Below are 22,887 nucleotides of genomic sequence, written 5' to 3' on the forward strand. Positions count from 1 at the left end.
TTCGTACTGACTGCTTTTTAAAAAGTTAATGAAGGGGCACCTGGGTGGCTCGGTTAAGTGTCTACATTTGGCTCAGATCATGATCCCAGGGTCCTGGGACTAAGCCCCACATCGGGCTCTCTACTCAGTGAAGAGCTTGCTTCTCCCTCTGCCTGCCACTCCCCCTGCTTGTGCTCTGTTTATGTCAAATAAATAAATAAAATGAAATAAAAAGTTAATGAAATTATAACCCCAAATTTTAGTCTGGACTTGGAATTAATTTATAGCCATTGTCAGCTGACTTGTTTCTAGCACACAGTTCATGGACTCTTCAATCTTTTGAAAAATCAGTTGATCATTGCCTTAGCTGTCCCACTAACTCCGGATCCTGTTCTTACCTGTAACTACGATTTTCAACAAGTGGCCATAGCTGGGATAAGGAGAGACCATTTTAAAATGTCCCAGCTTTGGGTGCCTGAGTGGCTCAGTGATTAAGCCATTGCCTTCGGCTCGGGTCATGAACTCCGGGTCCTGGGATAGAGCCCTGCACTGGGCTCTCTGCTCAGCAGGGAGCCTGCTTCGCCCCCCTCTCTGCCCGACTCTCTGCCCGACTCTCTGCCACTTGTGGTCTCTCTGTCAAATAAATAAAATCTTAAAAAAATGTCCCAGCTTTGTCATTTATAACCCCAGGGTCCCTCCCATGCCGCCTGTTTCTCTCGTTGATCACATGGTCAAGTGGCTTGTTCTTTTTTTTTTTTTACTGGCAGATTTGGAGTTAAATGGGTTGGAATCTGGAAATGGGGATGAAGAAGCAGTGGATCGAGAACCAAGGCGCCTGAGCAATAGGCGTTCTGTCCTCACGAGCCCCGTAGCCAATGGGGTCAACCTGGATTATGACGGACTGGGCAAAAGCTGCCGGAGTCTTCCAAGTCTGAAGAAAACCTTGTCAGGGGACTCCTCCTCTGACTCTAGCCGGGCCTCCCATAACGGCCAAGTGTGGGATCCCCAGTGTAGTCCTCGAAAGGACAGGCAGGTGCATCTGACCCATTTTGAGCTTGAAGGCCTCCGCTGTCTTGTAGATAAGTTGGAGTCTCTGCCACTGCACAAGAAGTGTGTCCCCACAGGGATAGAAGATGAAGATGCTCTTATTGCCGACGTGAAGGTAAGGGTGGGTTATGTGGCATGGGAGCCACTCATCTGGCTCGGGAAAGCAGCATCGCATTTCTTAGAAAGTATAGGAATTCCGGGTAATCTGTTTCATTCAGAAAGAAATTAATATTTACTGGTGTGTGTGTGTGCTGTACAGTGTTAGAATTCCTAAAGTGAGGTTAGGTCCCTGCTGTTGAAATACTAACATTTATATGTTCAATTAGGACTTAAATTTAGTCCTAAAAAACACAGATTTCAGATTCATTCTAAAAATAAAGGAGACTCTTCGTTTTTAATACTAAGTAATAGTATTAGGAAATACTATTTAAACAAGTTACCTGCAGATGAAGAGGCCTGTTTCAGAATAAAAGTGGCCAATAACAATCTCTAGCAGTCTCACCCCAAGCAGATAAGGAAGAAGCTCTTTTCCACTGGTTGATGTTGAGTAGCTTTCGCATACTTAGTTTCATTTTTATCTACTTTTAAGATTTAAATTTTTAAAACCCATTGGACAGCTTCTGAGGAAGTGTCATTGTAAATAAACATAATCTGTCCCGTGGCGCCTGGCTGGCTCTCTCAGTGGAGCATGCGCCTGTTGATCTCTGGGTAGTGAGGTCAGTCGCACATTGAGCATAGAGGTTTAAAAAAAAAAAAAAAAAGACAGACATAACCTATCTGATTGCTAGATCAGGTTTCTTCATGTTATATATTTTTCTTTTTCAAGAGCTCTCCCAGTATTAGTGATTTTTCAGAGCTGTCCCACCCTTCATGTATTAGTCTCAAAGAAATGAGCTTCTCAGGGGTCCAGGTATCAACTGTCTAAACTGGAGGAAGTTCCTTTAAGTCTTTCCTCACAAGTAACCATTACCATAAATCCCAAAAACTCTACAGGCTGGGAATATCAATTTTCTTTGTAAGTCATCATTTGGAGCTACAGTTTGGATGCAGGGCATGGATATGTGAATTAGAAAGCTGGTTCGCTATTGGTAAATAAGTGTTTATTTTCAAAATTTGTCATACAGATTATTTTAAGCCACAGAAGTATTTATATTGAATAATTTTATGTGGCCCTAAGGAAGATGGGCTTAATATCTTAGTATGTCTGTTCCATTTCTGATTTCCTGATTCACATTTTTCCTTGGCCACTTCTGCCAACCACCTCAGGAAAGAATTCTGTAATCTGGGATAGGACCTGAACTTTTCTTTCTCCTGCTTTTTCTTTTTATGTTAAACTTTTTAATTGTATCTTACTGTTTAGGCATCAGTGAAAGGGTAAAAGACTAGAGGCAGAAAAGAGTGGTAACCTGGTGAGGTTGGTCCTCTCCAGTAGTGACAGAAGTGGGACAGTTGGTTTTGTAGTTTGGTTTTACAAGGTTTGTTCTAGAAGAGACAGGTGGTATCATTGTTGCTTATATTTAGGGGAGGAAATGGCAGAGGTCTAGGTAGGTGTGGTCTTGTTTCTATAATGATTAATATGCTGCAAAACAAACTTAACCATACTTTCCCAGACTCACAAACTAGATTCTTTTTTTTTTTCTTTAAGATTTTATTTATTTATTTGACAGAGAGAGATCACAAGTAGGCAGAGAGGCAGGCAGAGAGAGAGGAAGGGAAGCAGGCTCCCTGCTGAGCAGAGAGCCCAATGTGGGGCTCTATCCCAGGACTCTGGGATCATGACCTGAGCCGAAGGCAGAGGCTTTAACCCACTGAGCCACCCAGGCACCCCACAAACTAGATTCTAAATTCACTTTCCACCCTAAAGTGAGCATTTAAATTTTTTCTTTTCCATTGTGATAGGACATACATTTTTATACTTTCCTGAGAGTTTGATTATAGCATCTTTACCTTTTTCCCTCAGACGTTTCTTTTGTATGTAGCTATTCCATCATAGATACCTGTAGGAAACATTAAATTAATTAACTTGCCTATAGGATCCCTAAAAAGAAAGATTTCTAAGTTTATATCTCACTGACATTCTTTTGGTCTGGGTATCTATATTTCTGAATCATGAAAAAGAATAGGGGATTTGACTTCATTGAATCCAGTTGTCGGAAGCCATATTATAATCCACTGGTCAGTTGTAAAGGGTCAGGTGTCATGATAGAAATACAGATGCTCCCTTAACTAAAGTAGTTAAAGATATTTGAGGAGGCAGAGTGGTAGAGGAAAATATAGAAAAATTTGTGTCAAATATCTAAGCAGAGTGAAAGGAGGCAGGAAGAAAGGGAATGAGTCAAAAAGATCTCTAAAGAGGGCTCTGAGCATTATGGAAAGAGTCTAGGGAGAGCTTCCTTCTGTTTGTCAGGAAGCATGAAAAACATGGTTGCCATCACTGGCTAAGGTAGAGTGGCGTAGAGACCAGAGCATGAGGAGGGAGTGGCCACCAGGACGACCTACCTGCGGGGGTGACAGCGTTTGATTATTCCTGCAGGGGCTTGTCCACACCTTGTCTTGTTTGCCCTGATAACCGTAGTTAAAGTAAAGCTGATTGCAGAAGACGGCAGGCTGAGACCCCAGCTCTGCAGGTAGTTTTCACTTAAGGTCATGTGGATAATCATGCCTGCATTTGACCGTTTATGTTTAGTCTGAGCTTCAGACAATAGTGAATTTAGAGCCTGAATACTTTGAGAATCTGAACATCACCAAAAAGAAAAGAAGCACTGGATTGGGTAGGTGCCACTCCCGCACAGCTGGAGACTGCAGTGCTCGAGAACTTGGAGCTGGTAGCATAGAGGCCTGTGCTGCAGTGGAGGACGACAGCAAGCCTGGAGTTTACTCTTCCTGCAAAGAGAGGGATTGCTTCTTGGTGCGGCCTGTGTGGCTCTCACGAAGAGCCGGTAGCGGGGATGAGAGTAGAAGTGATCAGATGAAAGATCCGTAATTCTGTATCCCTGAGAGAAGAGGCCTTTCTCGTGATGGTGGGAAAGGGCTTTGAAGATTCCAGACATTAAAGTCCACGTTGTTGAAGAAAGATTGTAGAATATAAAATTGGAAGGGGGTTTGATTTAAAAGGGGGCATTAAAAAGTGTTGACTTATTGGTAACAGATCCGGGGAAAGTAGTCAGTAGTGTGTCTGGGAGGTACGTTGACTTGGACTCCTAAAAGTAGAATGGAGTTCTCTCGCACTGTGAGATACTTCGCGTCTCTGAAACCGGGAAGTCTTGTGCTTGATAGATGTTGACTAGAGACAGAACTTGGTGCAGTGTGTATAGTACACTGCCATTAATGTGAGAAAAAGTTTCTTTTGTATGTGCATCGCAGAGGTGCTGGAGAGAGGGACATGCCATCTGCTGCCAGTGGGGTCACAGCAATGTGGTGGGCGTCAGCTGGAAGACTAAGTTTTTTTTAATCGGACTTTACTGTGTTGTTTGTATTTATTTTGGTTATAAAGGAGCTCTTAATATACGTACATAAGTAAAAGATTTTTAGTGTATCAGTGTATTTGGCTACCCAACTCAGTGAAACAAATTCAGTGTTTACTGAATATTTACTTTATATTATATTACTAAATATATGTATTTACTAAATACATGTATTTACTAAATACATATATTTAGTAAATACATATATTTAGTAAATATATATATAGTATATATTATATTACTAAATATTTACTTTCTTGGTTTCTCTAAGCTATTTTGATGAGCTTAGCAAACATGTGACTTTCGGTCAAGATACTAGATATATGAAAGCCTATTTTCTCTAAAATAACATCCACCTCAGTGGAGCTATTCTGAAAATTAATGATAATATTAGTAGAGTACTTAATAATCCATATCACTGTTAGAGAAAACAAAATTAGATGTTACAAATCTATGAAATTCATTTATTCCACTTCTCCGAATAATGCCTGCCTACTCTGTGCCAGGAAGCAGGCTGAGTGTTGGAGTAAATATGGAGACCTGCTATGGATCAAGCCCTCAGGGGGAGTACAGGTCAATGTTGGAGCAGCCATTTAAATGGGCTGAGAAAGTCAGCGCGTTCTAGGTTTTACAGGCGCTGTGCGTGGTGTAGGGTGCCGAGTGAGCACTGGGTGTAGTGGGTGGATCCTGTCCTGAGGGAAGGAGGTACCAGTCTTCCTAATTCAAGAGTTAAGGGGCACCTGGCTGGCTCAATAGAAGGAACATGTGACTCTTGATCTTGGGGCCGTGAGTTTGTGCCCCACGTTAGGTAGGGAGATTACTTAAAAATAAATAAATAAGGGGCCCGGGTGGTTTAGTCAGTGAAGCATCCTGACTCTTGATCTCAGGGTCATGAGTTCAGGCCCCACATTGAACTCCATGCTGGGCATGGAGCCCACTTCAAGAAATAAATAAATAAAAATAAAAAGTTAGCCTCGCCTGGGTGGCTCACTCAGTTAAACATGTGCCTTCTGCTCAGTTCATGATCTCAGGTTCCTGGGATTGAGCCCCTATCAGGCTCCATGCGCAGCAGAGAGCCTGCCTCTCCCTCTCCCGCCCCCCTTGCTTTATATGTGTGAAATGAATAAATTAAATCTTTAAATAAAATAAACATTTCAGGTGAGCTCTTAAATAAAAAATAGAAAGTTAATAAACTTTCCTGTTAGATGATATAGATTCATTGCCAACATTATATAAATGGCTCTCAACTTATAAATTCCAGAGTTGTTCTTTGTGGTGCATAGACTACTACTGCTGCTCTGATCTGAGATGCTAACATTTTGCAACCATGATCTAAAAATTTACAGTCGGCTCCATCTCAGGAGTGTGCTGGAACTGAAAGCAGAGAGTCATGGTTTCAGATAAGTATAGACACTATTCACAAGTTTGCTTCATCTGACACTTTGGGGGTGACTCGGATGCTAGTTAAAGAGAACTGGTAGAGGACCCTGTATTGGATCTTAATCTTTAATAAAACTAGATGAGGGGGGAGAAGGCAGCCTCTATAAATAAAACTCCCATTTGCAGTTTTTACTGTTATTTGTAATAATTCACACATTGTTAATAAGTGGAAAGTTTTATTTTGTTTACTTATACTTAATATTTTTTTTTTTAAGTAAACTCTCCACCCACTATGGGGCTTGAACTCACTACCCCAAGATTGAGTCTCATGCTCTACTGACTGAGCAGCCAGGCACCCTTAAATAGAAAGTTTTAAATAATTTAACAGCTACAAGGCATATAAGGTTAGATTAAAATGCATGTAATTCTTCAAAGTGTTTTTATTACATTCTTGTATTACATGTCAGGTTCTTACTAATTCTGATCTTTATTGCCTATCTTATTCTAAATTAATAGAAAAAATCAGCCTTGTTTAATTAATGATTTGGAAACTTACTTGGAGTGAGTTCCCTAGTATCTTATCTGGTTTTTGTCCTTTCCTGGTGACCTTTAGGGTTTTCACTTGCTACAACATGACAATATGTTTTCCTAAGTATTCGTTTTTTATCATCCCTCTAGGTTAGATAGGACCAAGACCAAAACAAGGATTTTCTAAGAAGACCTCCCACACCATCAAGGAAAGTTTGTCAAACATAATAGGCTGATGGCACTTGGTCTTTGAGTCTTAAGATAAAGTGCAGACTAGAGGTTCAGGATTAAGATGATCATAGAACCTTTTCAAGGAAGAGCTCTACCAAAAAGCACAGAACTCCCACCTTTCCTTGGTAAACTACTGTGAATATGTAATAGCCCCTGGCCTAGACCCCATAAAGCCCATATTGTAGCCCCTGGCCTAGACCCCATAAAGCCCATTAGCCGCTGACTCTGCACCAGAAACTCACTGAGACAACTGTCCTGAAAATAAATAAGAATGTTTCCTAGCTAGGTTCCCAATGGCCTGAGGGCTTTCAAAGCAGCATCTGTAATTCCTGAAAAAGCCAAGTTACATTTATGAGAGTCTAAAAATTACATAAATCTGGATCCAAAAGATACACTGTAGCCTGAGAGAGAGTGTGTTCAGTCTGAGCTTCTCCCTAACCGTGATCAGTGCATGGAGAGTGTGTGACACACATCATTCAAGGGGCTGTCAGAAGTGGCGTGGTTGAGGTGTCTGATAAGATGCAGGGTCGCCTGCTTCATCCAGGGGACATCAGGAATGGGGCAGGCAAAACAAACGACTAGATAGGAAATGTGCAGGAGTGCTGGTGTCCTGGAGAGTCTGAGGAGACTGGTGGGTAATGGAGTTGGCAGACACAGATTCAGTGGCTCCTTGTGCTGGTTCCGTGGCAGGAGAGTAAAGCACCTGGACCTGAGATTGAGCCTCAGCTCGCTGGACTTGGTCGTGATGGAACTGCTAGAAGCACTAGCTGCCTAGGCATTGCTGTTCGGTGGTGGAGTGCCCAGTCGCAACCAGAGGCAGGCATCTGTTGTAGAAATAGTTGATATTAAACAGACATATGTATTGAATATCTCAATATTGGTTGAAATGTGTTGTTCCTGAAGGTTTTTCTGGAAACACGTATGTTCGTTGTGAATTCTGGACTTGGGAGAGCAGCACTGAGGGCAGGTGAAGCAGGCGGGTGTGCCGGCAGAAAGGGGGCTCAGAGGAGCTCAACCCGGGTGCCTGGCTCTTGCACAGGCTGAACTTCGGGCGACTTCCTGTTTGCCTGAAGAGCAGGGGGGACGGTCGTGTGTGTTTGCTCCCCGGGAAAGAGTGCTGCTGTAACAGTAAGAGGTGACCCTGCGTTGAAGGGTGTGGACGGAGGCAAGGACACTCACGGGCGCAGATGCAGAACGGGTTAAAGCCTTTCCTTTCGCTGGCGCCTTCCGAAGTCGGCCGGAGGGAGCCCTCTGGGGCCGGCCTTGGGTTCTCCTATTGCAGTGGTGGTGGGAGGGAGGGGGCGGGGGCCGGGGCGCGGCCTAGCTCGCCTCCTGGGCAGCCTTTCCTCCAATCACGGGGCCGACAGCCCTCGCCGAGCACACCCCCTCCCGACTCTGCAGCAGGACGGCTGGGCCCTCTGCCTGGCTCGCTCACTCGAGCTCAGCTCCCCCTCCTGCCATCTTCCGTTGCAAAGCATTTCTGGGAGCTGCATGTGGGTGACGCAGCAGCATTGTTCGCAGGCACAGGAAGCCGCGGCTGAGCTGAAGGGCTCGAGAAGGAGCTCAGAACACGACAGGCTGCTCCCTCCGGGTAGCCTGAAGGGTTATAACCGGACTGCCCTGCCTGATGTACTTTGGGAGATTCCAGAATTTTCAAGTAAATTGGTATTTTCCTAGAGGGAGAAAACCTAACTCCTTCAGCACAACTTCCAATACAGAAAACAAAACAAAGACGCTGGGAAAACTTCAACCAAGAGCCTCGGCAGCTCCAGAGCGACGAGAAACGCAAGGTCAGGCGGGCGGGCGGCAAACCCTTTCTGACTCGGGGTGTGTGTAACTGTAGGGACTTTGTCTCGGCCGAGAGGCAGAAGAGCAGCCTGCCGGGCGGGTCCCGGACAATGCTCAGGTTACTCAGTGCTGCGGGAGCCCGGGAGCCCTCACCGCACTTGTGCCCTGTCCTGGTGGGCTCTGCTTTTGAATTGGGTCGCTGGGCTTTGGGGAATCCTTTTCCCTTCTCTGCCCAGACGCCCGCTGTTCTCTTCCCCTTCCTGTGATGTGTGGGGTGTGGGCTTGTGTTTGAATGTTCTCCCGAATGCCAGGAGCCTAGATAGGCGTCAGCCTTTCCGCACTCCACCCCCGCTCTCCGCTCCCCGTCCCAAACCCCCTCTGGTGAAGGGTGGTGGCTTCTTTATATGGTTTCTTAGAGGGCCTCATCTGGAGTCTGCCTTTTTGGATGAAGCGGGGTGAGCTTGGTTGTATGGCCCCAACAAAATAAGGGTTGGAAGGAAATCTGCATTTCCCTCCACACCCACACGGACCCCAGCAAGTGAGCGGTATATGCGTGAACAGCTGCCCCCCTCCACCCCCACGCTGAGGCAGTTTCTCCACCTACCTTTCCCTGTCCCCCACACAAAAAATCGTGCAGGTAGAAGGAGACTGCTTTTGGTGAGCAGTTAGGTTCCTTTCCTCCTCAGACAATCGCAGATCTTTCTGTGCGGTCTGTTTTGCTGAAAGTGGAAAGTCCCTGTTTGTGGACAGCTCAGTGCTCTCCGGCAGAGGAAATGGGCAGAGTCCTACTCCTCGGCAGTATGACGTGGGGGAGGGGAACTATGTACTCCCTAACACACACGTTGAATGGACCTGAATTTTTCACCCTAGGGAGATTAGGAGCCCGTACCAGAGCCTAGTCCCACGTGGCACCGCACCGCCTCTTCACCCCCACGCTGGGCTGGGCGGTGTTGAACAGGAGGCTTCAGAATAGGATGCCATAGCAACTTGAAGTAAATAAAACGTCTGCAAATGAAATCAGTTTGGGGGAGGGTGAGAGGCATCTGGAGACTTGGCAAAGGGGATCTTCGTGGGGGAGCTTCCTGGGTGTGAGTTTTAAAGGGTCTTTCTGAGTCCCAACTCTGGGATTTGGATCATGATCCTTAGGTTAGGATGAAAATGCTTGGTAGAGAAGTGCTTCATGCCTCAAAAAGTCCTGGTCTTCTAGGCAGAGCCTGCAGGAATATGGAAATGATTATTAAAGATGGCCCAGGCGTGCTCACGGTCCAGGATCAAAGTTTAGTTGTTGAAATAGTTAATATACTAGGGAGGGCAACCTGAAAGGAATCTTGTAACTTGCCTTCTGGATTTAGGGGTTTTTTTTGCTGTTACCTTTGCATTAGGGCTCATGAGGTCAGGGAAAGAGGGATTTCATTCTGCTAGGTCTGGGATTCAGAAGTTTTCTGTGTAAAACATAAAGACTTGTTTCCAAGTAACAGTAGACCAGCATGAATCACTTCAGCGGCAGTTTCTTACTGTCGCATTGTCTTCAAGTCGTTCAGACTAGATTGGCTAAAGCCATCAAAACTGTTGTCCCCAAGATTGTTCCTGCTCTGTTTATAAGAATAAAGCCAAATACTTGACTTTATGTGTGTGTGTGTGTGTGTGTGTGTGTGTGTGAGAGAGAGAGATTGATCAATTGATTGGTTGATTTGAAGTTGAGATTGCTGTAATCAACTTTAAAAGAACAGAGCTCTGGGTTGAATCAAGACATTAAGACTCTGCGTTTCATATTAATCCAGCATTAGCCAGTCTTTTTTGCCACTTTGCTGAGATCTACAAAATGAAGGCAGTACTTACTTCTTGATAATATTCATTGACTGGTATTGAGAAGTTAAAGGGGCAGTATAAAGTTGTACCGCCATATATAGAACTGTATGACAAGTAACACTTGTTGCCACGTAGCTAGCTAGCTACTTCAGTGTACATACCAACTGCACAGTGAGTATGCGAGTATGGGGTTGGGAGCAAAGGTAAATTCAAAGTCTTGATAGTACTAGTACTAGTCGGAGTTTTCTCTTTCATCTTCAATTTGTTTTACAGTGAGTCCTGTAAACGAAGGGAAAACACAGTTGCCAGCCTGCCCTTCCCATGTCGGTTTTAGGGACTGGGGCTAAGTCTTGATGCTGCTGGGAGTCGTCGGCTCTTTGTTCACTGTGCCTTGCTTTTCCTCCCCCTCTTCTGTCCTATCCTACCCTCAGATTTTGCTGGAGGAGCTTGCCAACAGCGATCCCAAGTTAGCCCTCACTGGAGTCCCGATAGTGCAGTGGCCAAAAAGGGATAAGGTAAGGAGCTGTTCTTGATCTTCAGGCTGCTGAAGCATTTTGCTGGCTGGTCATCACCGTTCCAGGAAGAAAAAGCACAACTAGAGGCAGACAGCTTTTGGCACATGAAAATAAACTGACAGAAAATCATTACTCTGTTCTGTTTTAACTCTTAGGTCAGGATAAGTGGCTATCTTTGGAGGTGACTCTCTTAACAGAACTAAGAACCTGCCTCCAGGTTTAGATCCAAAAGTGTACATTTATTCACCAGAATGGATTTGTTCCTATCCTTCTGGCCTGGTGATTCAGTTATTTTCACGGGTATTTTTTAACTAGTCAAAATAATTACATATATTTAAATGGCTGGACTATTTCAATGATGGAGTGAGTGCACACACTCAGGAAACCCCTTAATTTGGATTTTTCGGTATCAAATTGAAAAAAGAAGGAAAGGAATGACCTGTCAGCTAATAAATTGTCATTTACGAGTTTTCGTTAGGTTCTGTATGATTTTTTTCCTGTATTGTCCTTTGTCACGGTTATTTATTAAATAAAAGTAAGAGCTCGCATTCTGATCTTTGCCATGAGTTTGGCAAATACATAGGCCCTTCTTTGGTGTCCCCAGTTGAAATTTGCAGAGCTGTCACGTTTTAGGAATGTTTTAGATGTATAGCTGTGAAAGATGTCTTAAAAGAACCACTTCCTAGGTGGAGAAGTCCCACCTAGCCGATGCTTGACCACATGAAACTGCCTCAGAACAGCTCAGTCATTTCTCGCTGTTGTATGTTTTGTGTCAGAAACATGTTTAAGGTACCCTGGAAATTTGAAGAACTAAAAGACCCAGTCCTTGTTCTTGAAAAGATCACCAGGACAAAGACAAGCAATAAGATTATAAACGTATACCTAAGAGAGAGATTCTATACCTAAGGGCTACTGGAGTGTATGTTATGTACCAGATTGAGAATAATAAAGAAATGAGCAAGATCCGTCTCCCCCTCGAGTAGTTAACGGTCTTATTTATGAGTATCTTCTGAGTAGGACTATTCAGGACAAGGAAATATCAGAGGGCCCCTGGATGGCTTTGGTACATAGAAAGCTCCAGGGAGTGGGGGTGTCACAGCTCAGCAGAGTGAGACGGATGTGGGTGAGGTGAAAAAACTGACAAGATTGGCAAACCTTTTCTGTAGAGGTAATACACAGATGACAAATATAATAAAGGCAATAAATATTTTTGGTTTTGCAGGCCATACAGTCTCTGTGGCAACTTCTCAACTCTGCAGTTGCACGTGAAAGCAGCCATAGACAATACGTAAACAGATGAGCGTCACTGTGTTCTGGTCACATTTCATTTACAAAAATGGGCAGCGGGCCGATGTGCTCGTGGGCCATAGTTCGCCAAGCTGCGTTATCTTCTACCTTCTCCAGTCCTCAGAGTTACTTGATATATTTGACCTCGCTGCTTTCTCTTTCCAGCTTAAATTCCCCGCCCGGCCAAAGGTGCGGGTTCCTACCATCCCCATCACAAAGCCTCACACCATGAAACCGGCTCCTCGGTTAACACCCGTGAGGCCTGCTGCTGCCTCCCCCATCGTGTCAGGAGCCCGGCGGAGACGGGTGCGCTGCCGGAAGTGCAAAGCGTGTGTGCAAGGAGAGTGTGGTGTTTGCCACTACTGCAGGGACATGAAGAAGTTTGGGGGGCCCGGTCGCATGAAGCAGTCCTGTGTTCTTCGGCAGTGCTTGGCAGTAAGTGGCCTGCTGGGTAAAGAACTTGGGGGAGGGAGAAGACAGGTGGTGCCAAAGGGACTGAAGTACAGGGAGTGAGAGTTCTAGAGACTTCAGAGATGGAAAGAAGTTTCTGTCTCTTTTTGGCTTGCTTTGTCTGTGTCGTTTTTTTTTCTCTGGGCTCAGAAGTGACCCTGTTCACCTTTTCGACCTTGCTTGCCCTGTTTTCAGCTAAGAAGGCAGTACTGCAGGGACAGAGGTCCCTGCCGTCGGTCCCTCCAGGCTAGGTGGGTTAGGAGGAAGGGCCTGTGAGGCCTCGGGCTGACTGGTGAGAGTGAACTGGTCTCTGTTTCCAGTTGCCAGCCGGTTGGTTCTCCCGGTCTTCCTCCGCTGGCCACCCAGAAGCTGCTCTTTGCCCAGTTTCCACGCTCCCTGAGAATTACAGGAAGCAAATCACCCGTCTTGAGTTAAAGGGAAGCTGAACTGATAAGCATCTGAGTCTGCTCTTTTCTTGGTTTTTCTTTGTCCTCTTGTAGCCCAGACTGCCTCACTCTGTCACGTGTTTCCCTCTGTGGAGAGGTGGATCAAAATGAGGAGACACAGGACTTCGAGAAGAAACTCATGGAATGCTGTATCTGCAATGAGATTGTTCATCCTGGCTGCCTCCAGGTGAGGAGAGGCCTCAGGGCCCCCTGAGGGCTCAGCTGGTAGAATGTCTGAAGGCACCGGGTGGAGCATGCAGTGGGAATGTGTCATAAGAGGCCACCAGCGTCCCTAATATGGACCGTCATCTGTGGGTCACGTCATAGTCTAACATCTTTCGTTGATTCAGATGCCTGGTTTGTGTGTCAGCCACTGTGTTAGACCCTGAGGGATAGCCCAGGACAAAATAACAGTTCAGTTCTGGAGCTTGCAGTCTGGCCTCCAAAGAGTATATTTGGAGTCGCCAGGCCAGGCCTGGTCTGTTTTGGAATGCTTTGTGCCTTTAAGCATCTGTGCTATGTACTTCAGTGTGTCTCTGAATATGAGTTCCTGAAAGATGGTGAGAGTGATGGTATCAGCTAATGTTTAATGAGTGCTTATGCTCTGTCACGCTTTGTACGCACGTGAGGGCCTCTAAGAAAGTAATAGGGAAATTGGTTCAGTCTTTTAAGAGGTCATGTCCTTGGGGCGCCTGGATGGCTTAGTGGGTTAAAGCTTCTGCCTCTGGCTGGGGTCATGATCCCAGGGTCCTGGGATCGAGGCCCACATTGGGCTCCCTGCTCAGCAGGGAGCTTGCTTCCTCCTCTTTCTCTGCCTGCCTATCTGCCTAATTGTGATCTCTAGCTATCAAATGAATAAATAAATAAAATCTTACAAAAACAAAAAGAGGTCATGTCCACTCTTCAAGCAGGGACCCTGGGCCTAAGTGTGTGCAGAAGCTCCTTAAATGATACTAATGTGTAGCTGGGGCAGAGAACCACTGATTGATTGATTGACTGACTGATTCTGAGAGGGAGGAGGGGAAGGGCAGAGGGAACGCAGGCTCCACTACCAGCTCCAAGTCTAATGCAGGGCTCCGTCTCACAGCCCTGTGATCCTGACCCAAGCCAGAATCAAGAGTTGACCCTTAACCAGCTGAGCCACCCAGGCACCTGGAGAACCACTGTTTTACATGCATTCTCTTGTTTACATCTTCTTCTAAATTTTTTTTTAAAGATTTATTTATTTGAGAGCGAGAACACATGAGTAGAGGAAGGGACGGGGAGAGAGAATCTAGAGCAGACTCCCGCTGAGCACCGAGCCCAATGTGAGGCTCGATCCCACCACCCTGAGATCATGACCTGAGCTGAAACCAAGAGTCACACACTTAACTGACTAAGCCACTCAGGCACCCCTCTTGTTTACGTCTTGAAGACAGCCCTGTGAAGTCAGATCTACCCTATTCATATTTCTTTCAATCTAAAGGGCACTGGTACTGGTATTTTGTTGATTTCTCCAAGGGTGACAACTGTATCATGACTGCCACCTGGCTGACAAGGATTGTAAGATACTGTTAATTGTGAGATGCAGCCCAATTTCAGAAATAGATGTGAAAAAAAATATGCATCTTAGGATCAGTAAGATGCGATATCCTCTCCATGTCGATAAAGAAAGTATTTACTATACGCTAAACATTTTTCCTAAACACTTAACAGGTAATTCATCTACTCCTCACTATAACCCCATAAGATAGGAGTTGTTATTTATCCTCACTTTATAGTTGAGAGCACAGTGTCACAGAGATGAGGCCACTGGTGTCAGAACCCAAGCAGTCATAATTATTGTGCCCCACTATCAAAATAAGGTCTGGCACCTTCTGAATTGTGGGGTCAGTTCCTTCTGCAGAGTGGCAGGAAACTTTCAAGAAAATGAATGTGTCAGGAGAGATAAATATATACATGTGTATGTCAGGAGAGAGACCCCACATTGACCCAGACTCTTGGGAATCTCCACAAACAACGACGTGTTTACGAGTAGGTAACTTCCACGTTCTTCCCAACTATGTGGCTATTACTGTATGATACAGGAGCCTTAAGAAACAGGCCGGGGTGGGGGTGCCTGGGTGGCTCAGTCAGTTAAGCCTCTGCCTTCAGCTCAGGTCATGATCCCAGGGTCCTGGGATCGAGCCCCGCATTGGGCTCTCTGCTCAGCAGGAAACCTGCTGCTCCCCCTGTTTGTGCTCTCTTCCTCTTTCTCAATAAATAAAATCTTCAAAAAAAATAGAGAGGCTGGGGTTTCTTATATTTTGGGTTTTTTGTTTGCTTCTAATGTGCTAGATTGTTAACATCCCTGTCTTACTCTAGATGGATGGAGAAGGGCTGCTTAATGAGGAATTGCCAAATTGCTGGGAGTGTCCAAAGTGCTACCAGGAGGACAGCTCGGAGAAAGCCCAGGTAGGGGAGCTTTTTCCAGATTGCTCTGGAGAAGAAAGGAAACGCCAGGCTTGGAGGATGGCTAGAATACATTTGCCTTTGCAACTTTATTTACATGGTTTTTCTGACCCACAGAGATTATTTTGTATTGTGTCTCTTTTTTTTTTACCTTTGCTTAATTATTTTTTCTTTTGTTTGGAATTTTTAATGTTTGGGTTTTTTGTATTACTGAATACTGTTCCACTTGGGGTCTGCAAATCGCTGAGGTCTTTTTACACTCTGGGACCCTAGGCAGCCCAGACAGCTGAGTTATTTGAGGAGGGGGCGGTGAGGCGAGCACGGTTGCTCCTGAGGAATGAAACTAAAGGGAAGGCAGTGACCTGAGGCAGTGGGTAAGTACAGTGGTGTGCTGGAGTTTCCAGTTAAGCAGGCTCACATTTTTGTCCTCTTCACCTTTGTGGCCTTGCAGAAAGCCCTGCCCTTGTGCCCAAACATGTCCCACAGAAGTAGCCCCTCCCTGCAGGGGGACCAGTGCCATGACCTTGGCCCTGAGTAGTGGAGGTTGCTGGCCCGGTGGGTAATGCTAAAGGGCCAGAAGGACTCTGGTTACTCAGACCAGCAAGAACAAGACCTGTTGAGGGCACACCCAGAGGAGGCAGCTGGCCTGGTGGCAGCCAACCAGCCCCCAGTGGTCCCCTCATGGCCCCATTGCACAGGAGCAGAGACAGATTTCCTTGTCGTCTGTTTCTGTTTTCCACTTGGGCACTGAGGTAGTTGAATTTCAGTCTAACTGTCTTGGGAGTTGCGGGGATGTAGAGTTGACTAGTGCTGAAGTTCTCAGCTTCAGCAGGTACCCCTCAGGTTCTTATACTGGAAGCTTCTACATTTTTTTGTCCTTGGCGGCAGTAGCATAGTGGTGGGCGTTTGCCTCCCTTCTCGAGCAGGTGGGCCGACAGATTCTGTGTTCTAGTGTTACCTTCCTGCATTGTCAAAGCCAGCACCCAGGAGGCGGTCATTCCCTTCCAAACATAGTGCTCTAAGAAAGTACAGAGCAAAGGGAGCGGGGCTTGTTGCTGAGGGACAGAAACGGTCTCCTTGAGGAGAATATGAACACTGCTGTCTGATCCCTAGTGGAACACTGGTTCAGCGTCATCAGGCAGAGTCACGGTGGGCGCCAGGAAGAGACAGGTGCCCTGGGATGAGGTGTTGGCCCTGGTGGAGCACTGGCTTCACTGAACCCCAGTTCCTCCTCTTCATCTGGCGCACATGCCTCTGGAGCATTGCAGTTGCTCACAGAGGTTCTCGCGCTCTGCTTTGTCTTCCGTGGGGTTGGACTCTAGGGATAGGGTGGGGTGTGGAGGGGAGGAAGCAGCCTGGTAGAGTCTGGCTCAGACACTGGAGCTAAACGTGGTGCTTACTGCTGTGAGATCCGTGTCCTAGTTCAAATGGTTTCTGTAGGCTGCTTTTCTTCTACCACAAGCATCTACCATCAGACACCTCTCCAGGGTGAAGGAGCTAAATTAGAGACAGAATTAAAATGGTCAGATTGCATAGGGGTAAAGTTGTGGTCTCTTTAAAGGATATCTTTATCCAGGGAATTAAAATCCCAAAATTTGGGGCAAGAGATGCATAAGGTGGGCTGTGGAATCATGCAGCTCAAATTTGGGTCTCACTCCTCTATACTTGGACACAAACCTTTGTGTCACACACAGGTAGATTTCCCAAGTGACCTATTTTAAGGGTTTGGTCTGTAATCAGCTTTCTCCAGCACAGGCTCGGGCCCGGTTGCTGATGTGGCAGATCGTGGACTCTGAGGAGGTGACCACCCTGTAGCCTGCAGCCACCCCTTTGCCCGTAGAAGAGCAGTGATCTGTCTTCTTTCTCGTCTCCGGAGAGCAACAGTGAGGCTCGCTGCAAATTTAAAGGGTTTTGGAGGAAAGTACTGACGGGGCTTTTTGGGGGCGTGTTTTGCAGAAGCGGAAAATGGAAGAGAGTGACGACGAAGCCGTGCAAGCCAAAGTCCTGCGGCCCCTGCGGAGCTGCGACGAGCCCCTCACGCCCCCCACCACACTCACTCACCCACCTCCATGCTGCAGCTCATCCATGACCCGGTCTCCCCCCGGGGTATGGTGACTCGGTCATCCCCTGGGGCTGGCCCCAGCGACCACCACAGTGCCAGCCGCGATGAGCGCTTCAAACGGCGGCAGTTGCTGCGGCTACAGGCCACAGAGCGCACCATGGTACGGGGAAAAGGAGAACAATCCCAGCGGCAAAAAGGAGCTGTCTGAAGTTGAGAAAGCCAAGATCCGGGGATCGTACCTCACTGTCACGCTGCAGAGGCCCACCAAAGAGCTCCACGGGACATCCATTGTGCCCAAGCTGCAGGCCATCACGGCCTCCTCTGCCAACCTTCGCCATTCCCCCCGTGTGCTAGTGCAGCACTGCTCAGCCCGAACCCCCCAGCGTGGGGATGAGGAGGGGCTGGGGGGGGGGAGAGGAGGAGGAGGAAGAGGAGGAGGAGGAGGAGGAAGATGACAGTGCAGAGGAGGGGGGTGCAGCCAGGCTGAATGGCCGGGGCAGTTGGGCTCAGGATGGAGACGAAAGCTGGATGCAGCGGGAGGTCTGGATGTCTGTCTTCCGCTACCTCAGCCGCAGAGAACTTTGTGAATGTATGCGAGTGTGCAAGACGTGGTATAAATGGTGAGCAGGGATACAGGGATCAGGAATAGGGGTATGGGAGTAGGTGGCAGACTTTCCATATGAGAACTGCATGCTTCTTGGCATCTGGAGGCTTGCTGGGTCCCCAAGGACTGAATCAACTCAGTCCGTTCCCTAGACAGTGGGTCCTGTTAAAGATGCGGCTCTTTGTACCTGCAGGGGTCCTCGGGCAAGGTTGGCCCTTGGCTTCCTCTCCCTGCTCTGCACTTTCCCGCTTCTCTCTGCTGGGTGTGCGAAACTGATTTGGGGGTTGGATTTGTACAGTTTGTGTCAAACCTTTAGTCATCAGTTTTACCCCCCTCTCGTAAGTAACCTGTACTCAGCACACATGTGCTGAGAGCCTGTCTCAGTCTCAGCTGTATCAGTCACACCCGTTGCTGCTGACCCAGGTGACTGTTCTCGAGCCCCTGCCTCGTTTTTCTTCTCCATCTATAGAAAGAGGTGGACATGCTTTTTCAAAAAATGTAAATGTTTTCACCGTTTTCCAGTTTTTGTTCTTATCCCCCAAGTCTGGACCCTAATTCCTTTCTTGAGGAAGCAGAGTCGAATTTTGAGCTTCCTGAGACTTACTCATCCTTCCTAATGAGACCTGCCATTTCTTCTCAAGCTCAGCAGTGAGATACTTAGCGGAGAGAAGAAGTCCCTTGAGATGATGAACAGACGTTTCCGTAGGGCATTATTTTTCCTTTTGTGCCTAGGCCCTAGGACGTAACATATTCTTTGTATCTGGGCCAAACAAAGTTAGAGTAGTTTTCAAAATGTGATGCTCAGACTACTGGTGGGCCACTGGCATTGCCCGGCATCATGTTAGAAATGCAGATTCTCATTGCCTGTTTCAGTACTTCTGAGTCAGAACCTTTGGGGGTGGGGCCAGGCCATCTTTTTTTTACACGTTTTCCAGGGGCTTCTGATACACGTTAAAGTTTGAGACTCACTGCTCTATCATAAGCAGCTTGTTTTTACCATACAAGTCTCATGTGCCATTGGTGAAATATTTTCAGTCTTTAAATAAAGACCTCATTCTTGGCAAATGCGAGTTTATTTCCCAAATCTGAATTAATATGTGATCTACCCAAATTGTCCTAATATTTTCTCTTTGTAGTGCTAGCGGGCCTGCCTGGTTCTGTCCCTCAGTTTCCAGACCAAGTCACATAAGACACATCTTATGTGCTGTCTCCCCTTCCCCTGCTGACCAGACTCTGAGCCAGGCTTGGGGGCAGGGGCCGTAAAATATTAAACAGAAGCCTGCATGTTGCAGTGCTATTTATGGCCTGTGGACTGTAGATTGCAGGGGGAAGGCGGCCTCTCCCTTCCAGTTCTGGTCTGGATTGGAGCAGAAAATAAAAAGACAGCACTGAAGCAGAAATGCAAGACAGGGAGAAGACTGTCCTGACCTGATGATAAAGACCGTCTTTCGGCCTCATACAGGGATGGGCTCTTTGTAGGGCTTAAGGCAGGATGGATTGTAGCTGTGCTGAGGACATCCTGCAGCCCGGGCAGCTGGGTACGACTGACAAGGGAGAGAATTGGAGGCAAGTCTAAGGCTTCAGGCAGTAAGAAGTCAAATTTTTTAATACGTCCTTCTACAAGCTTTGGTGGGAGCCATATTGTTTTAATGCAATTGAAGGGTTATAGTATTGTCTGCTGTGTGTTCCTAACAATTGTGTTCTCAGCCCTTCCAGAGTAAATTGGTGAACCGGATCAAGTTCACTACTTAACCTGTATGGTTGCCGTAAAGGACAAGTCCTTTTCTCTGAAGCAAAAAAAAAAAAAAAGACCAAAACCAAAAACAATTAAAAAAAAAAAAAAAAAAAACCCAGGGTGTGGTACCTGTCTGCTTATAGAAGAGCCTAACCAGGCAGGGTGGCTCTCCACGTGCTCTGCTTCTCCCAGAAGCCCGCAGCACGCTTTGATGGGAGCTCCTCCGACAATGGGTATTGGGTTATTGACAGCCAGTTCTCTCTCTCTCTCTCACAGGTGCTGCGACAAGAGACTTTGGACAAAAATTGACTTGAGTAGGTGTAAGGCTATTGTACCCCAGGCTCTCAGTGGCATCATCAAGAGGCAGCCAGTCAGCCTTGACCTCAGTTGGACCAACATCTCCAAGAAACAGCTGACGTGGCTCGTCAACAGGCTGCCGGGTGAGCAGGCAGGGAAGGCTATAGGCAGTGCTGCTTCCCATTGCTTTAGGGCTGGGCACCTGGTGGCTCAGTCAGTTGAGCATCTGCCTTCAGCTCAGGTCATGATCCTGGGGTCCTGGGATCAATCCTGAGTCGGGCTCCCTGCTCAGGGGAGGGCCTGCTTCTCCCCCTCTCTCTGCGTGCTACTCTGTGTGTGTGTGTCTGTGTCTGTCTGTCTTTCTTTTTCAATAAATAAGTAGAATCTTAAATAAAATAAAATTGCTTTGGAGCATATTGGGCAGCAGCTCCATGCCATTGTCATCTTCCTGCTTGTTAGCAGGGGTTCCACCCAGGGCCCCTAACGACCAGTCCCCAAGGCACCACTCCAGACTAGCTGGAGTAGTCCATCATCACCCCAGATAGAGCCACTGACAAGATTTGAGTGTGATACTGCCATGATTGGCCCCTTAGCATGCCTTCTCTCGTCAGCATTTTGGGGTCTTAGAAGACAGGAAGTCACTAACGCTCACTACATTACTGTGGTAGGAACTAAGCAATTGGTTTTTTTACCACCAAAGCGAGGAAATGCAATAGAGTATACGGTTGCATGTCTGTCTGTTCCCGTTGTAGGACTGAAGGACCTCCTCCTAGCAGGCTGCTCCTGGTCTGCAGTATCTGCCCTCAGCACCTCCAGCTGCCCCCTTCTCAGGACCCTTGATCTTCGGTGGGCAGTAGGAATCAAGGACCCTCAAATTCGGGACTTGCTGACTCCACCGGCTGATAAACCAGGTATGCTCTGGCCCTGACTTCTCTGTGTTCATCTTAGGGTAGCTTTGTCTTTCGACAGACTTTGTCTCAGAAACTAAGGAAGTGTCCAGAACGATGCTGTGGATGAGTACAGATGGAGGGCAAAGTGCCGGGTGGTGTGGATGCGCAGGTTAGCTGTTCACAGCCGGCCACCTGCCTGCAGGCAAAGGAGGGACTCCGTCTGGGACGCAGATGGTGTAATCCTGAGGAAGTCTGGGAAGGCTTCATGGTTGAGGTGGGACGTTAGAAGCTGTTTGCATTATGGTCTAGAAAAGTGTGGGAGTGTGGGGAGGAGTGGAGCGTTCCACACATCCCCTTTTGCTGTGTGAGGCAAAATCTAGCAGCTGGGAAGAAAGAAAATGTGTCTGGTTTCCTAGAAACTGCCCCCACAGCCTACTCACTCCCCGCAGGCAGGGCTGGGTGTGGGCAGTTCTGCTTAACCCCTGCGAGGAGGCCTGGCTTGGAAGGAGCTGAGGCTGCCCGCAGCTTTGGAGCCAGCTTGAGGTAAGAGTTTTGACCTAGGCGCCGGCCTTGCCTGTGCAGGTCAGGACAATCGCAGCAAGCTCCGGAACATGACTGACTTCCGGCTGGCAGGCCTTGACATCACGGATGCCACGCTTCGCCTCATCATTCGCCACATGCCCCTCCTCTCTCGACTAGACCTCAGTCACTGCAGCCACCTGACAGACCAGTCCTCCAACCTGCTCACCGCTGTCGGGTCTTCCACTCGCTACTCCCTCACGGAGCTCAACATGGCAGGTACGCCGCCGCGGCGTCTCAGGGCCGCCCGCCTCCGGAAGGGCTCAGCCCTCCCTGGAGCTTGACCAGTGAAACAGAGAACCTGGGTTTGTTGGAAGGGAATTAACTTGTTTCCTCATATCTGGACAAGGACACGGATTTCCCTCTCTTCTAACTGATTGGCAGATGGAAGCCTCCAGTAGTTGTTGGCTGCTTAAGGGCGTGGCCATTGCCGGCTGCAGTTTGGTCGGCCTTGGCCTTGGGGTGTGCGAGGCAGAAGGGGCGCGCTTCTCGTCTCTCAGCCGGGTAGCTTATGAGACAGAGGGCTTTTGCTTAGCATTCTAAGGAAAAGAGCTGGGGAGCTGAGCGGCGGAGCAGGCTCTTGTGGCTGTGCGCACATGGCATTGCCCTCATGGTCCCTTTCCTCACAGGTTGCAATAAATTGACAGACCAGACCCTGATCTACCTACGGCGAATTGCCAACGTCACCTTGATCGACCTTCGAGGATGCAAGCAGATCACTCGAAAAGCCTGCGAGCACTTCATCTCAGACTTGTCCATCAACAGTCTCTACTGCCTGTCTGACGAGAAGCTGATACAGAAGATCAGCTAAAACACACGCAGCCCAGACTGAGCAGGAAACCGATCTTCCCCTGACTCCCCAGCCAGGAGAGCCTCTCTCCCCAACCCTGCACGGGCTCTGAGGCCAGCGTCACACTCCCTCTCTGCTCTCCTGTCCCTTGAGCCCTTCCCCTACAGGCGGGGCAGAGAAGGGGGGTAGACACCAGGCTTACCTGCCGGCTCCTCTCCTCCCAAGGAGAAAGGAGTAGCAGACTGATCCGAATCCGAGGGGAGAGCACAGGCTGTGTGCTGTCAAGGTGCCTGCTCGCTTTGCTCGCCTGCCCGCCTGCCCGCTTGCTCACCGGCCGGGAGGCCGGGCTCTCAGTTTTGGGGTATCTGTGCAGCCGTCATCCGTGCTGGGCCCTGGTGCCCTTCTCCCCATTCATGGTCCCCAGCCGTGCCTGGTTCTGAGCAAATTTCCAGGGAAGAAAGCGGCCCCGTCTCCGTGGCCCGGTTCTCCTCGTGGTGTCCAGTGCGTGTCTCTCCTCCCCCACACTCTGCCGGCTCACGCAGGAGGGGCCAGCGGCCCCCAGGAAGGCCAGACCCG

At 47.8% G+C, this 22,887-nt stretch overlaps 1 protein-coding gene and 2 long non-coding RNA genes across 3 annotated transcripts in view; 1 reads left to right on the forward strand and 2 right to left on the reverse strand.

The window, feature by feature from the left end:
- KDM2A (lysine demethylase 2A) overlaps positions 1–22,622 on the forward strand; it is a 112,078-nt gene extending 89,456 nt beyond the window's left edge. Inside the window, 14 exon segments of the mRNA XM_045065655.1 lie at positions 747–1,141; positions 10,658–10,741; positions 12,194–12,463; positions 12,979–13,005; positions 13,007–13,111; positions 15,268–15,357; positions 17,311–17,400; positions 17,403–17,582; positions 17,584–17,826; positions 17,828–18,036; positions 20,032–20,195; positions 20,805–20,963; positions 21,525–21,740; positions 22,151–22,622. Of these exon segments, the coding sequence (XP_044921590.1) occupies positions 747–1,141; positions 10,658–10,741; positions 12,194–12,463; positions 12,979–13,005; positions 13,007–13,111; positions 15,268–15,357; positions 17,311–17,400; positions 17,403–17,582; positions 17,584–17,826; positions 17,828–18,036; positions 20,032–20,195; positions 20,805–20,963; positions 21,525–21,740; positions 22,151–22,332 (2,414 nt within the window). The 3' untranslated portion in view covers positions 22,333–22,622.
- Positions 1,121–4,421, reverse strand: LOC123387642. Its single transcript, XR_006602143.1, has 3 exons — positions 3,526–4,421; positions 2,974–3,023; positions 1,121–1,231 (listed from the first exon to the last, which is right to left on the reverse strand). It is a non-coding gene; the product is annotated as an uncharacterized LOC123387642 (long non-coding RNA).
- Positions 6,959–9,471, reverse strand: LOC123387641. The gene is made up of 2 exons (XR_006602137.1): positions 9,022–9,471; positions 6,959–7,453 (listed from the first exon to the last, which is right to left on the reverse strand). It is a non-coding gene; the product is annotated as an uncharacterized LOC123387641 (long non-coding RNA).
- Positions 22,623–22,887: the final 265 nt, after the last annotated feature.

The sequence above is a fragment of the Mustela putorius genome, unplaced genomic scaffold (assembly GCF_011764305.1).
Source record: "Mustela putorius furo isolate JIRA1106 unplaced genomic scaffold, ASM1176430v1.1 tig00000127_pilon_pilon_pilon, whole genome shotgun sequence".
Lineage (NCBI taxonomy): Eukaryota > Metazoa > Chordata > Mammalia > Carnivora > Mustelidae > Mustela > Mustela putorius.